The sequence below is a fragment of the Dermochelys coriacea genome, chromosome 5 (assembly GCF_009764565.3).
Source record: "Dermochelys coriacea isolate rDerCor1 chromosome 5, rDerCor1.pri.v4, whole genome shotgun sequence".
NCBI classification, from domain to species: domain Eukaryota; kingdom Metazoa; phylum Chordata; order Testudines; family Dermochelyidae; genus Dermochelys; species Dermochelys coriacea.
In genome coordinates this window covers 131,776,238-131,790,980 of record NC_050072.1, presented here as the reverse complement: position 1 = coordinate 131,790,980, position 14,743 = coordinate 131,776,238, and the positions used below count along the sequence as shown (strand labels likewise).

Here is a 14,743-nt window from a genome sequence, read left to right as displayed (position 1 = left end):
AGCGTAAGTTTTCGTGAGCTACAGCTCACTTCATCGGATGCATTCAGTGGAAAATACAGTGGGGAGATTTATATACACAGAGAACATGAAACAATGGGTGTTATCATACACACTGTAAGGAGAGTGATCACTTAAGATGAGCTATTACCAGCGGGGGTGAGCGGGTGGGGAGAAAACCTTTAGTAGTGATAATCAAGGTGGGCCATTTCCAGTAGTTGACCAGAACATCTGAGGAACGGGGTGGGGGGGGGGATAAACATGGGGAAATAGTTTTACTTTGTGTAATGACCCATCCACTCCAAGTCTTTATTCAAGCCTAAGTTAATTGTATCCAGTTTGCAAATTAATTCCAATTCAGCAGTCTCTCATTGGAGTCTGTTTTTGAAGCTTTTTTGTTGAAGGATAGCTATTCTCAGGTTTGTAATCAAGTGACCAGAGAGATTAAGTGTTCTCCAACTGGTTTTTGAATGTTATAATTCTTGACGTCTGATTTGTGTCCATTTATTCTTTTACGTAGAGACTGTCCAGTTTGACCAATGTACATGGCAGAGGGGCATTGCTGGCACATGATGGCATATATCACATTGGTAGATGTGCAGGTGAACGAGCCTCTGATAGTGTGGCTGATGTGATTAGGCCCTATGATGGTGTCCCCTGAATAAATGTGTGGACAGAGTTGGCAACGGGCTTTATTGCAAGGATAGGTTCCTGGGTTAGTGGTTCTGTTGTGTGGTGTGTGGTTGCTGGTGAGTATTTGCTTCAGGTTGGGGGGCTGTCTGTAAGCAAGGACTGGCCTGTCTCCCAAGATCCGTGAGAGTGATGGGTCGTCCTTCAGGATAGGTTGTAGATCCCTGATGATGCGTTGGAGAGGTTTTAGTTGGGGGCTGAAGGTGATGGCTAGTGGCTTTCTGTTATTTTCTTTGTTGGGTCTGTCCTGCAGTAGGTGCCTTCTGGGTACTCTTCTGGCTCTGTCAATCTGTTTCTTCACTTCAGCAGGTGGGTATTGTAGTTGTAGGAATGCATGATAGAGATCTTGTAGGTGTTTGCCTCTGTCTGAGGGGTTGGAGCAAATGCAGTTCTATCATATAGCTTGGCTGTAGACAATGGATCGTGTGGTGTGGTCTGGGTGAAAGCTGGAGGCATGCAGGTAGGAATAGCTGTCAGTAGATTTCCAGTATAGGGTGGTGTTTATGTGACCATCGCTTATTAGCACCATAGTGTCCAGGAAGTGGATCTCATGTGGACGGGTCCAGGCTGAGGTTGATGGTGGAATTCCTCAAGGGCTTCTTTTCCATGTGTCCAGATGATGAAGATGTCATCAATGTAGCGCAAGTAGAGTAGGGGCATTAGAACAACACTTCCTCAGCTCTCATCCCCTAAGTCAGCCATAAAAATGGTGGCATACTGTGGGGCCATGTGGGTACACACTGCAGTGCTGCTGATTTGAAGTTATACATTGTCCCCAAATGTGAAATAGTTATGGGTGAGGACAAAGTCACAAAGTTCAGCCACCAGGTTAGCCGTGACACTATCAGGGATACTGTTCCTGATGGTTTGTAGTCCATCTTTGTGTGGAATGCTGGTGTAGAGGGCTTCTACATCCATAGTGGCCAGGATGGTGTTTTCAGGAAGATCACCGATGGATTGTAGTTTCCTCAGGAAGTCAGTGGTGTCTCGAAGACAGCTGGGAGTGCTGGTAGCGTAGGGCCTGAGGAGGGAGTCTACATAGCCAGACAATCCTGCTGTCAGGGTGCCAATGCCTGAGATGATGGGGCATCCAGGATTTCCAGGTTTATGGATCTTGGGTAGCGGATAGAATACCCCAGGTCGGGGTTCCAGGGGTGTCTGCAGATTTGTTCTTGTGCTTTTTCGTGGAGTTTCTTAAGCAAATGCTGTAGTTTCTTTTTGGCAACCCTCAGTGGGATCAGAGGGTAATGCATCCGATGAAGCGAGCTGTAGCTCACGAAAGCTTATGCTCAAATAAATTTGTTAGTCTCTAAGATGCCACAAGTACTCCTTTTCTTTTTGCGAATACAGACTAACACGGCTGCTACTCTGAAACCCATCATTTCAAAGAGCACTGAAGCCTGAGGCTGCCCTCAGTCAAAATGGCCACCATTTCCCTTGAGCTTCTGCATGTGACTTAGGATGCCCCTAATAAAGATGGCCACCTTTCTGTCCCTCTCTTCTCTCCCCTTCCCCCCCATTCTTTTTAGTGAGACTGAAGCTAAGCTACCTTTAGGGAGGATGGCCAGTAGGGTGATGGAGAATACAGGAGGGAGTGCGGGAGAATGAATGGGGTGGGGGGAATGGGATATAGGGCAGATTGATGGGCATTGCTGGATGATGTGGGGTGTAGGGGAAAAACTGAGGGGAGTTGTCAGGGTATTCAGGGCAGGAAGTAAACAGAAGCAACAGGAGAATGTGAGGTTGACTGGGGTGCCGGGGAACGTGGGGTACAGGAGGGAGACTAACGAGGGGAAAGGAGCAAAGGAGACTTTGAGGGAACGTTTGGGGCATATGGCTATAGGTGTAGTGGGTGGGAGATATTCAGGGACAGGCCAGAACAGAGAGACAGGACTGTGCTAAAATAGTCAATGGGGAGGCTTGCATTTCTGGTTGTATTTTTAAAAGTTTTAATTGTATGTCAAAGTTTGAAAATGATCATGCAAATTAAGTGTAGGTGTGCCTCTTTCTAAAGACAAAGTGATCATTTATAATAAATGTAATTCTTTGCAAGCCAATTATTTTGCGCATCTGACTCATGACTTAATGTTTTGGGGTTGGCAATATATATTTAAGTTATAAACATTTGAGAGATTCAGCTTAATGCATAATGGTACATGACCATGGAGGACAAACAGTTATTGGTTTTGTTTTTGGAGATGGCTGACAGAAAGATGTTGTGCCAGACCTGTGAAACATTTTGCTCACTTCTCCCCCCTACCACTATGGCTGGCCCTGTGTCCTTGACCAAGTGTGATTAAAAATTGGTTGGAATGAATAATAAAATTAATAACTGATTTAAAAACAGTTTTGAGCATGCTCGGTAGTATTTGCTAGGTTTTATTTTTGAACAACTGAGATTAATGATTCCCCACCCTCTTTATGACATCACTGCATATTTCACTGCTCAAGAGTCAGGAAAGAAGATTGGCAGATTAGGCACCAGGACACAGTTACTATCAGGCTGTTTCGGGTGCATCACTGAGATGTACAATCCTCCAAACATAATGCCTTACTAGCAGGGAAAGAAGAATGTCACAGATGGGGGGGGGGGGAAACCTGTGGGTCTCACAATTTGGGGGTTTATTTTTAACTTTTACAGCATTTTGCAAATTCTAAACTTTTTGATTAAAAAAAAAAAAGCCTTGGTTTTGGTTCCCAAGACTGGAAAACACCTCAATGTGAAGGGATGTGGTGTTGCCCTGTTAACGCTGCTTTGCAGAAAACTGTCTCCAAGGCCAAATCTGAACCCACCCTCCCCCTTAAGCAAAGGTCACTTTGGATGACTGATGCTACTATTAATCACAGATGTTTTCCTTTTCTCTGAAAAATGTAAAGTTAAAGGCAAAAGCTATGTTAATGTAACATTAAAGCTGCTCAGCAGCGTTTATTTATTTTTTTTTAAGCATCAGAACATGGCCACGGTTAAGGTTGCTGCGGCATCAGCCCGTGTATTTGACGACCTACACCCAGCAATCAGAAATACTGAGCTCCCTAGCTGAGAAAAACCCCAGTAACTGGCTTTTGCTCTGTGCACCACGGCACAGGTACCACGAGCCGTAACTTTCCCCCTGTCTGGCTTTCTAAAGGTTAACTTTACATTGCATCAGCCCAGTAGCTGGGTCACAAGAAAGTGGAAAGTTTCAGGCCGTGGGCCGGGGGGGCCTCTGTGTTCTCCACTCCACCTGCGCTTCCGGAGCTGCACCCGGGCTTCTCAGGCTCCCCGCAGGCTGGTGTATCACATGGCCGGGCCCAACAATCATGGAAAGTACAAGACCCCCCCTGTCTTCCTTCCCCAAGGCCTGGCTGCCGCCGGCTTTCGCACTTTGCTCTAAGGGTTTTTCATCCCTGGCCGCCTGGCGGGGGGGGCTCTGGCTGGGCCCTTCCCCAGCCCGCGGCCAGCCCCAGCCCCGTCGCTCCCTCTGCGCAAGGTGCCTGTGTCCCGGCCCCGGCGGGGGAGCCGGTGGGCCCCAGGGTGGGCGCCCGGCCGCCGCCCTGGGGCCGGGGCGGAAGCTGGCCGCGGGCGGGGAGCTCGGGCTGTGCGGGGCGGTGCCGGCGCTCCCGTCCCCCCTCTCTGCCGTGTATTTCCTCTTCCTCCCTGCATGCAGCAGCGGCGGCCGCCGGGCGGGGGGAGGGAGGGAGGGGGCTGGGCGGCGGCGGCGGCGGCGCTGTGGCCGGGAGCGGGAGGCGCCCAGACCCAGCCCGGGGACTTGAGCGGCCGCGGCGCAGCGGAAGCGGGGGCCAGGGGAAGGAGGCGGGGGGCGGCGCTAGGAGCCGGCGGGGCCCGACGAGAGTCACCGTGTCACGGCGCCCGGGAAGCTGCTGGATCCGCCCCCTGGAGAGGCCGGGGCCGCCGCCACCGACCCCCCGCGCCCGCCGCCTCCTGCCCGCGCCGGGCTAAGCGCGCGGGGCCCAGGCCGAGCGGCGCCGAGCAGCCAGGGGAGCCCGGGACGGGCCTGGGCCGCCGCCTCTGAACTAGGATGTCCCGACATGAAGGTGAGGGCCGGGGCCTGCCTGCTGCGGGCACCCGCCGGCCAGCGGGATCGTCGTGGCGGCGCCGCCGAGAGCGGGGGGCCGCGGCCGGGGCCGGGGCCGGGGCAGGGCGGCGGCCGGGCAGCTTTGCAGCGTCATGGGGGAGGGGGCCGCGTCCGTTACGGGCAGGCCCCGGCCGCCGGCGGCTCCTGGCCCCGCACAGGGCGGGCGGAGGGGCCTGCCGCGGCCTAGCGCCGTCCGGCCCGGCCGCCAGGAGCGGGGCTGGGGCTGGTTACCCCCGCTGCTGAGCGCAGCGGCCTGGGGCCTGACGGGGCGAAAACTCCCTGGCTGGGGTTTGATCCCGGCCTCCTTCCTCGCTGTGCCGGGACGGGGCGGGGGCTGCAGCCGCCTGGCGGCGGGGGGCACAGGCCGGGGGCATCCTGGCGGCTGGGGACGGGGGTGGAGATGTGGGGGGGTCGGTAGGTCCCTGTGGGGGTGTGGATGTCTGAGGACTGGTGGGACTGGGGACTGTATATGGTGCGGGGGGTTGTATGCAAAGGCAGGGGAAGGAGAGTCACGCCGGGCGGGGAGACGGGGCTGTTCATGCCGGTGTCCCCGTGGGAAGGGTCCAGGCAGAGGAGAGGGGATGTGCTGGATGTGGCTCAGAGGAGGGGAGCCATGGGTCAGGGCAGGGCCTGCGTGGCGGCAGGAGAGTGGCAGGCTTCTGTGAGGAGGATGCAGGTGTGTTTTGGAGATGTTTGGAGAGTGTCTTCTCGCGACGGTGAGGGGTGGAAGATGAAGAACAGCTTCGTGCGAATGTTTGGTGCAGGGAGAGGTCTTCATGTCTTTTTCTGCATGGGGACTAGTGTTTGGGGGTATGGTTAGTAGCTGTGGTCTTGCTTTGGGACGAGCTGACATTTTGGCAGCTTATGAACTTTTAATATTTTAATCTTTAATCTAGAAAAGGAAATGAATGCAGCTGTATTAACTTTTCTTAACCTTTCAAAACGTTTGCAGTGATTTGTTATGTATGTAAGTAGAGAAAATGCTTAAGATATGTACTCTTGTCATTCTGTATTTTTTATTGTTGTAAGGGAGGTAAGTAGATCCTTAAGGATTAATCAAAAACAGCAATGAGAAGGAAGGAGACACGAACACAAGGCAAAACAGGGAATATGTCTGGGAAGAAAAGAAAAATGTAATAGCGGGTATGTCTGTATGGAGAGGTTTTTTCTCACTTTGGCAAGTGAGATAGTTGGTTTAGAATGTAAGATCTTGAAGAAGCTCCTTGTAATAAGAGATTTCATCCAGGTTATTGTTTCTTGAGGGGGTAACCTCAGCACCTAACATGGTAAACAGTTATCTTCTGTCTCCCTTTGCTTAAAGCAGGATGATCTTTGTTGTCCCACTGATATAGAAGTAATCTTTTTAAATTAGGCAGATCTCTGAAGATGTACTGGAATAGAGGTGTCTACGTCCAGTCTTGACAGACACAGACAACACAGTAGGAAAGTTCAGAATTTGGGAAGTAATGTTACAGGCTTCCAGCCAGAGGGTAGGTAACTTTGATGCAGGACTAGAGTATGTGGGATGGAGATTAGTGTCCACACTCCTCACTGTGCCTTTAAGGTTTGCTAATTTAGCTGAGTTGTCTTATAGGAGTCCATTAGTATTGAGATTTTTTTTATTTTGCGTAAGAGGACGGATTGTTAAACACTGGAACAAATTTCCTAGGGAGGTTGTGGAATCTCTGCCTTTGGAGGTTTTTAAGAACAAGTCAGACACCTGTCAGGAATAGTCTAGTTATTATTTCAGAGTAGCAGCCATGTTAGCTTGTATTCCCAAAAAGAAGATGAAGTGAGCTGTAGCTCATGAAAGCTTATGCTCAAATAAATTTTAGTTTCTAAGGTGCCACAAGTACTCCTTTTCTAGTTATGTGGTCCTGCATTGGGTGCAGGCAGACTAGATGACCTCTCAAGGTCCCTTCCAGTCCTACACTTCTATGATTCTATGACTGTTGCCGAACTTTTAGTCTGTCACACCAGATCCTAGCTCAGTCTCCTCATGTGATACAATAAATTCCTCTTATCTTTCTCTAGATTTGGATGGGTTTGTGTAGAAGTAATTAAGCAAACAGCAAAATGAGGGTTAATCTCAGAGTTGCTTTATGTATTGTATTTGTTGGAGGATATATTCTGTAAATTGGTTCTCAAACTGTGGTGCATGTACCACATGATGGTATGCGGGTTCAAAGTATAGTATCAGGATAAGAACTCATAACTGCACTGATTAAAATTGAAAAGGTGGTATGCCAACTGCTTTTGAATTTTATTTGTTACACACTAAGTCTTAAAGTGAGAAATATTGTAAATGTTTGTAATATTTGATAAAAAGGTATTCCACTCTTGGAGTTAGTATTTTACTGGGAGACGGGAATCTTAGAAACTGAATTTTTATAAGCATGTCTCTTGTGGCATATATTGTGAATTTCCTAAGCTGGAAAGAACATGTATGGAAGAACATGTTTTTTTCAATGTGGGATTTTGGTGATGAGTAGGGAGAATTATTTTAACTAAACAAGGTTAATATTTGGGTTGTCAGATTTTAAGAAAATCATAATGTTCCTCCTTTCAAGTTATAGTGGGTTAGTTTTGAAAATGGAAATTCACCTTTTCCTATTAGGTTGCAGGGTGATGTGAGGTTTGGTAACTTCACATTATGGATGTATTCTTTCCAAAGTAAAAACGACAAGATAGAACAGGGGTTCTCAACCTTTTTCTTTCTGAGCCCCCTCCTCCCCCGCTTAAAAAACTTCACAGCCCACCAGTGTCACAACTGTTTTTCTGCATATAAAAGCCAGGGCCAGCAATAGGGGGTAGCAGGCAGGGCAATTGCGCAGAGCTCCAGCAAGTCTAACACTGGCCCTGCTTTGTACCCCTCCCCCCCCGAAACCTGCTTGTGCCCCCCCCCACCCCCAAAGGACCCCGGAACCCTGGTTGAGAACCAGGTTGAGATAGAAAATGCTGCTGCTGCAACTTGGTATGATACATTTTATAGGAACCTGGTTAGTTTTTTAGTCTTTCTATTGGTTGTCTCTTTATCCAGGACTTCACACAATGTATTCAAATTGTTGTATTATATTGGTAGTCCAAATTTGAAATTAGTTGTAGGATTGAAAATAGTGGATTTCTTTTTACTGTATTACAGATTGAGACTTGGTTTCCATTATAAGCCTGATGTGACAGTACCTCCCCCTCCAAAATCCTCAAAAAATGTCATTCCCACTTCAGATCTTTCATGTGTGGTCTGTGGTCAGCAAACAATTTTTGGTCCAAATGTGCATTGATTGAAAGAAGCTGGTTTTGAGTTACAAGACTCAGGAAAAAACAACAACGCAGGCTTTAATCATGTTTAGAAAATTATATCTTTGCTGTTTTCTCTTCAGAATCATTTTGTACTAGAAATTTCAAATGAGATTTATTTGAGAGATCTTGGTAAAATCTAGAACACTGGGCTAATTCTGAAATGGGGAAGGGCATGTTTGGGAACTAGCTGCTGTAGAACTTAGAATGGTTCCCAGTGCATTCATAAACAATGTAAATACATAAATCCCAGACACACCAACTTTGTTAAAGTTAAGGACATACCAATAACTTAAAGGTAAACAAAAACATTGAAAAAAATGCACTATGTAGCTTTTTTTAATATAAACACTTAGAAATTGAGGAAATGTTAAGATTAAACATGCATTTGAAAATCTCATAAGGCATAGGTAAATCATCACCAAAACAACCTTAACTGGTCTGGGACAACCAGAAACGTTGAGACAATTAGGTGAGCATGATATAAAAGCATAAATAGATTTGATCTCTTCTGTTGGAGATAACAAGAACTGGAATGGTTTCCCTTTATATGTACAATGGCTGTGCCATACACAATCCACAAAAAGACTTTACAATTCCTGACTAGACAAATAGCACATTGGAGGCAGTCGTTCTCTGCTCTGTATTAAGATTTCATGTGCCATCAATTATACGAATCTCATTAAACACAGAATTGGTGTACTTTTGTATGCAAATCTCTGAGACCCAGATAAGGAATCTATAGCAATTTATATGAATAAGGCAAAGCTAGTGTGTTGAAGCATCAGTTTACTAACAGAGACATGTATGCATGAAACCAATTGTAAAATCAGTACTTTGTGGTGCACATTTTCAATTCTTCACATACCTCTTCCTCAAATATAAGATTGTTATTCCAGAAGTACGTCTTCCCAAAATTAGCCATATAGCCTGCACATTTCTTAAATTTTCCTACAAAAGGGTTTTAAGAGATGAGGGTAGTAGTTATACAGCCCACTGTATTAGCACAGTGACTTTTCTGAATTTAATGGTAATACTTAGTTCTTGTATAGTGCTTTGATTTGTATATCTCAAAATACTTGATATTGGTGGGTTAATGTTACTCAGTGAGAACATGTTTAGGCCTATAATCAAAGTTAAGTGCAGTATCTGAAAATGGATCAGCTAATGAGAATTGTGGTTGGGGCAGAGGGAATGTAGTGCTAAACCTGAATAACTACAAAACTAATTAGAAATATGGGAAACAGAATAAGCTTCTGTATAATAAAAATATTTGCGTTCAGTGGAAAACTGAATCAGCTTTGGGAATATACGTATGACAAATGTACTTGCCAATAATATTTTCATTGGCAAGTGGGCCTTACCCATTAGTTTAGCAGAATTTTTCTTTTTTTTTTTTAAATCTACATTTTTGGCCCTTTGGTTGGCACAGAAAACTTCTGAATGTGAACCAGTGCAGTGTGGTCTTCCTGAGTCTGCAGAAAGGGACTTAAAATAACAGAAGGCTGAAAGAAGACTTTCTTTCAGATCTGGGATGAGAAACAAAGTGTTGTCATGGATCAAAAGCTGGCGAGGAGACAGAAAACAAAGAATAGGATTAAATCAGTGAACCCCCTTATAAATTAAAAACACTTTTTTATGTATTTTAACACCATTATAAATGCTGGAGGCAAAGTGGGGTTTGGGGTGGAGGCTGACAGCTCGCGACCCCCCATGTAATAACCTTGTGACCCCCTGAAAGGTCCAGACCCCCAGTTTAAGAACCTCTGGATTAAATGGTCAATTTTCATGCTGGCAAAAGGTTAACAGCAGAGTGCCTCAATGTTCTGTAGTAGGTCCAGTGTTGTTTAATATACTTATGAATGATCAGGGAAGGGGAATAAGTAGTGAGGTGGTAAAATTTTCAGATGAGACATGATTTAGATGAGTTAAAAATGGAGCTGTCCCAGAAGAACTTCAGTGAGACCTAAAGAAGCTGATATAATGCTATGCATTCAGGCAAATGAAGTTCAGTACTAATAAATGAAAAGAATGCACGATGAAGGGGAAAAGTTAAACTACTAACACACTTTCCAAGGTTCTAAGTTAGTTGTATCAACTCAAGAAAGGGACCTGGCTTTCATTGTAGATAGCTCAGTGAAGATGTTTGCTGTGTGGCTGTGGTCAAAAAAGCAAATGGTGCACAACAAATGGGATGGAGAATAATATGGAAAATATTACACACACATACAGAGAAATCATTAAAGTAGCAAAGTCAGCACTCAGAAGTTAGGAACTGCCAGATTTTAAGTGGACTGTGCAAGCTTGTCATCTTCTTTGTGTAAATTAATTAAGATAGTCTTTAATTACATGATGACATTCTACTTTTTCCCCAGGACCCTTGCCTCATTGAATGCACTGGATAGATGGTACTCACTGAATGAGCAGCTATCTAGTATTTTATCCTCATTCAGTGTGTGAAACCATACTTTATTTAGTGCACACCATCCAAACCCTGCTCTGACTACAGATTCACTTCCTCATTGGCTTTCTCTGTGGCACTCATTACTAAAGTATCTGGGTGCTTTACGAACATTAATTAATTTATTTTCACAGCACCCATATGAGACAAGGTGGTGGTATTATCCCCATTTTACAGATACTGTCTGAGGCACAGAGAAATTAAGGCTAAAAGTTCTTATGTGAAGAGCAGTAGAAAAGATTGGGATTGTTTACCTTAGCAGTGAAATAAATAAGAGGGGGCATGAAAAAGTACATTAGAATGGAACAGAGAAGGTAGATTAGGAGCTTCTGTTTTTCCCCTCTCATAACGTAAGAACAAGGGAAACACTCAATGAAATTAAAAAGTGGCCATTTCAAAACTGATACAAGGAAATACTTTATTCACACAACATGTACTTAAACTATGGAACTCATTGCCCTCAACGGTGACTGATGCCAAGAATTTAGCAAGATTCGTAAAGGGATTGGGCATTTTATATGGACCAGGATGAGTCCTAATGTGACAGCAGACTATCCCACCTCTGCCTAATGTGGAGTTCTTATGCCTTCCTCTGAAACATCGGGTGCTAGTCACTCTGGAGAAAGCCTGGATGAATGCTGGATTGGGTGGACCTCTGGTCTGATGCAGCATAGCAATTTCTATGTTCTTGTTTAGATGTGAAGCTTGCTTATAGTTATCTGTGCCTTTGGCACATCCGAATGGGATTACTACAGTGCCCTCCATTTGACACTGCTGGAAGACTGCGTTGAAATTTAAGTTCATGCAGAGAATGGTGGCCTGCTCAATAGTATTACTGGCTTCAGACTTATTTTTAGGTGCAAATCAAGGTTTTGGTTTTGACCTGCTGTATAAAGCTTTAAATAACTTGGTTTCTAGTTACTTCCTCAGTTGACTTCACCTAGTTGTGATGTTCAGGCTGACAGCCTCCTAGTTCAAATGGCAAGTGAAGTGCCTCTGAGTCCAGTAGTATTTTATATCATTTATATAGTATATCTATAGATCTCAAAATAGCTTTTTAAGGGTGAGTACACATTATTGTCCTCATTGGATATATGAGAAGCTGAGGCCCAGAGTGTGTGTTCATTTTGTTTATGCTCAGTAGGGAGCCCAAATTTGTTGGGCCCTTCAGGGCACTCTGCAAAGCTCATCTAGTTTCCCAGGCTTTCTCTGAGGGACGTAGGTAGAGTTGCTCTGGGGAAGAGGTTCAGGTTGGGTTTATTGGGGGCAAGAGGGTTATGTTGTTATGTCTTCCAGTTAAATTCTTTAGTTTGTACATTTTAAAAATTAAATTGTGCCTAGACTGTACCTTGGCTAGGCATGTTGTATAAACTCTCATTTCGTCTCAGTGTAGTAGTTTTTATTGCCTTATTCATCTCAATGTGGTGGTTTTTACTTCCTTATTCATCTTATTGGGATGGTTTTTATGTGTATGTCTGAATAGTTTCCCTCAAAACTGCTTTGTTTAGAACTTCCAGGAGACTTTGGACCTCTTCCTCTTCTCCATAAAACTTTCTCCCACTTCTTGAGCTCTGGTGGACAGCAGGCTAAATCTTTTATTATTTTTATTATTTGCATTATGGTAGTGCCTAGAGGTTGTAACAGATATTTGGGCTCCCGTTATGGTAATCACTGTACATATGCATTGTAAGACTCATTCCCAGTCCCAAACAGCTTGCTGTGTAACCAGACAAGACAGATTGAGGGTTGTAGAAAGGAAGCATTATTATTCCCACACCGTTTTATTTTTCTTTTAACAGATGGAGAATTGAGGCACAGAGAAATTAAGTCACTTGCCTGAGGTCACACAAGGGAGTTGGTGACAGAGCTAGGAATTGAACCCAGATCTCTCAAATCCCAGGGCAGTGCCTTATTATCACAAGCGCATGCTTCCAATCTCCTTTTTTCTAATTTCAGTTATGTCATGCAAATCTACATTACTATTTAGTGTATTAGATATGGAATCTGCTTTTAGTAATAACTTGAGCTTCAAATTTTGGTCAAAATAGTGTTATGTGACTGCATTCAGTTTTGATCACTGTACTCACGATCATAAATAAAGAAATAAAGATAAAGGTGGTGGAGTAGCATTGTATATCAATGATGAGGTAGAATGTAAAGAAATAAGAAGCGATGCAATGGATAAGACAGAGTCCGTCTGGGCAAAAATTACATTGGGGAAGATAACTAGTAGAGCCTCTCCTACGATAGTGCTTGGGGTGTGCTATAGACCTCCGGGATCTAATTTGGATATGGATAGAGCCAATTTTAATGTTTTTAATCAAGTAAATACTAATGGAAACTGCACGATCATGACAGGTTTCAGAGTAGCAGCCGTGTTAGTCTGTATTCGCAAAAAGAAAAGGAGTATTTGTGGCACCTTAGAGACTAACAAATTTATTAGAGCATAAGCTTTCGTGAGCCTCGATGAAGTGAGCTGTAGCTCACGAAAGCTTATGCTCTAATAAATTTGTTAGTCTCTAAGGTGCCACAAGTACTCCTTTTCTTTTTGCGTGATCATGGGAGACTTTAACTTCCCAGATATAGACTGGAGGACCAGTGCTAGTAATAATAATAGGGCTCAGATTTTCCTAGATGCGATAGCTGATGGATTCCTTCATCAAGTAGTTGCTGAACGGACTAGAGGGGATGCCATTTTAGATTTAATTTTGGCGAGTAGCGAGGACCTCCTAGAAGAAATGGTTGTAGGGGATAATCTTGGCTCAAGTGATCATGAGCTAATTCAGTTCAAACTGAACGGAAGGATTAACAAAAATAAATCTGCAACTAGAGTTTTTAATTTCAAAAGGGCTGACTTTCAAAAAATTAAGGAAATTAGTTAGGGAAGTGGATTGGACTGAAGAATTTATGGATCTAAAGGTAGAGGAGGCCTGGGATTACTTTAAATCAAAGCTGCAGAAGCTATCGGAAGCCTGTATCCCAAGAAAGGGGAAAAAATTCATAGGAAGGAGTTGTTGTAGACCAAGAAGGATGAGCAAGCATCTTAGAGAGGTGATTAAGAAGAAGCAGAAAGCATACAGGGAGTGGAAAATCGGAGGGATCAGCAAGGAAAGCTACCTTATTGAGGTCAGAACATGTAGGGATAAAGTGGGACAGGCTAAAAGTCGAGTAGAGTTGGACCTTGCAAAGGGAATTAAAACCAATAGTAAAAGGTTCTATAGCCATATAAATAAGAAGAAAACTAAGAAAGAAGTGGGGCCGCTAAACACTGAGGATGGAGTGGAGGTTAAGGATAATCTAGGCATGGCCCAATATCTTAAATAAATACTTTGCCTCAGCTTTTAATAAGGCTAAAGAGGATCTTAGGGATAATGGTAGCATGACAAATGGGAATGAGGATATGGAGGTAGATATTACCATATCTGAGGTAGAAGCGAAACTGAAACAGCTTAATGGGACTAAATCGGGGGGCCCAGATAATCTTCATCCAAGAATATTAAAGGAATTGGTACCTGAAATTGCAAGCCCATTAGCAAGAATTTTTAATGAATCTCTAAACTCGGGAGTTGTACCGAATAATTGGAGAATTTCTAATATAGTTCCTATTTTAAGAAAGGAAAAAAAAAGTGATCCAGATAACTACAGGCCAGTTAGTTTGACATCTGTAGTATGCAAGGTCCTGGAAAAAAATGTTGAAGGAGAAATTAGTTGAGGACATTGAAATCAATGGTAAATGGGACAAAATACAACATGGTTTTACAAAAGGTAGATCGTGCCAAACAAACCTGATCTCCTTCTTTGAGAAAGTAGCAGATTTTTTAGATAAAGGAAACGCAGCGAATCTAATTTACCTGGATTTCAGTAAGGCGTTTGATACTGTGCCACATGGGGAATTATTAGTTAAATCGGAGAAGATGGGGATCAATATGAACATCAAAAGATGGATAAGGAATTGGTTAAAAGGGAGACTGCAACGGCTCCTACTGAAAGGCGAACTGTCAGGCTGGAAGGAGGTTACCAGTGGAGTTCCTCAGGGATCAGTTTTGGGACCAATCTTATTTAATCTTTTTAGGGAAGTGGATTGGACTGAAGAATTTATGGATCTAAAGGTAGAGGAGGCCTGGGATTACTTTAAATCAAAGCTGCAGAAGCTATCGGAAGCCTGTACCCCAAGAAAGGGGAAAAAATTCATAGGAAGGAGTTGTAGACCAAGCTGGATGAG

At 44.2% G+C, this 14,743-nt stretch overlaps 1 protein-coding gene across 2 annotated transcripts in view; it reads left to right on the top strand.

Moving 5' to 3' along the window:
• The first annotated feature begins 3,953 nt into the window (after positions 1-3,953).
• KCMF1 (potassium channel modulatory factor 1) overlaps positions 3,954-14,743 on the top strand; it is a 70,833-nt gene continuing 60,043 nt past the window's right edge. Inside the window, exon 1 of one of the 2 annotated variants that reach the window (XM_043514603.1) lies at positions 3,954-3,990. In XM_043514603.1, the coding sequence (XP_043370538.1) occupies positions 3,969-3,990 (22 nt within the window). In that variant the 5' untranslated portion in view covers positions 3,954-3,968. Of the gene's footprint in view, positions 3,991-4,417; positions 4,723-14,743 lie in introns of those variants that run through there. The other variant, XM_038401135.2, reaches the window with a different exon arrangement.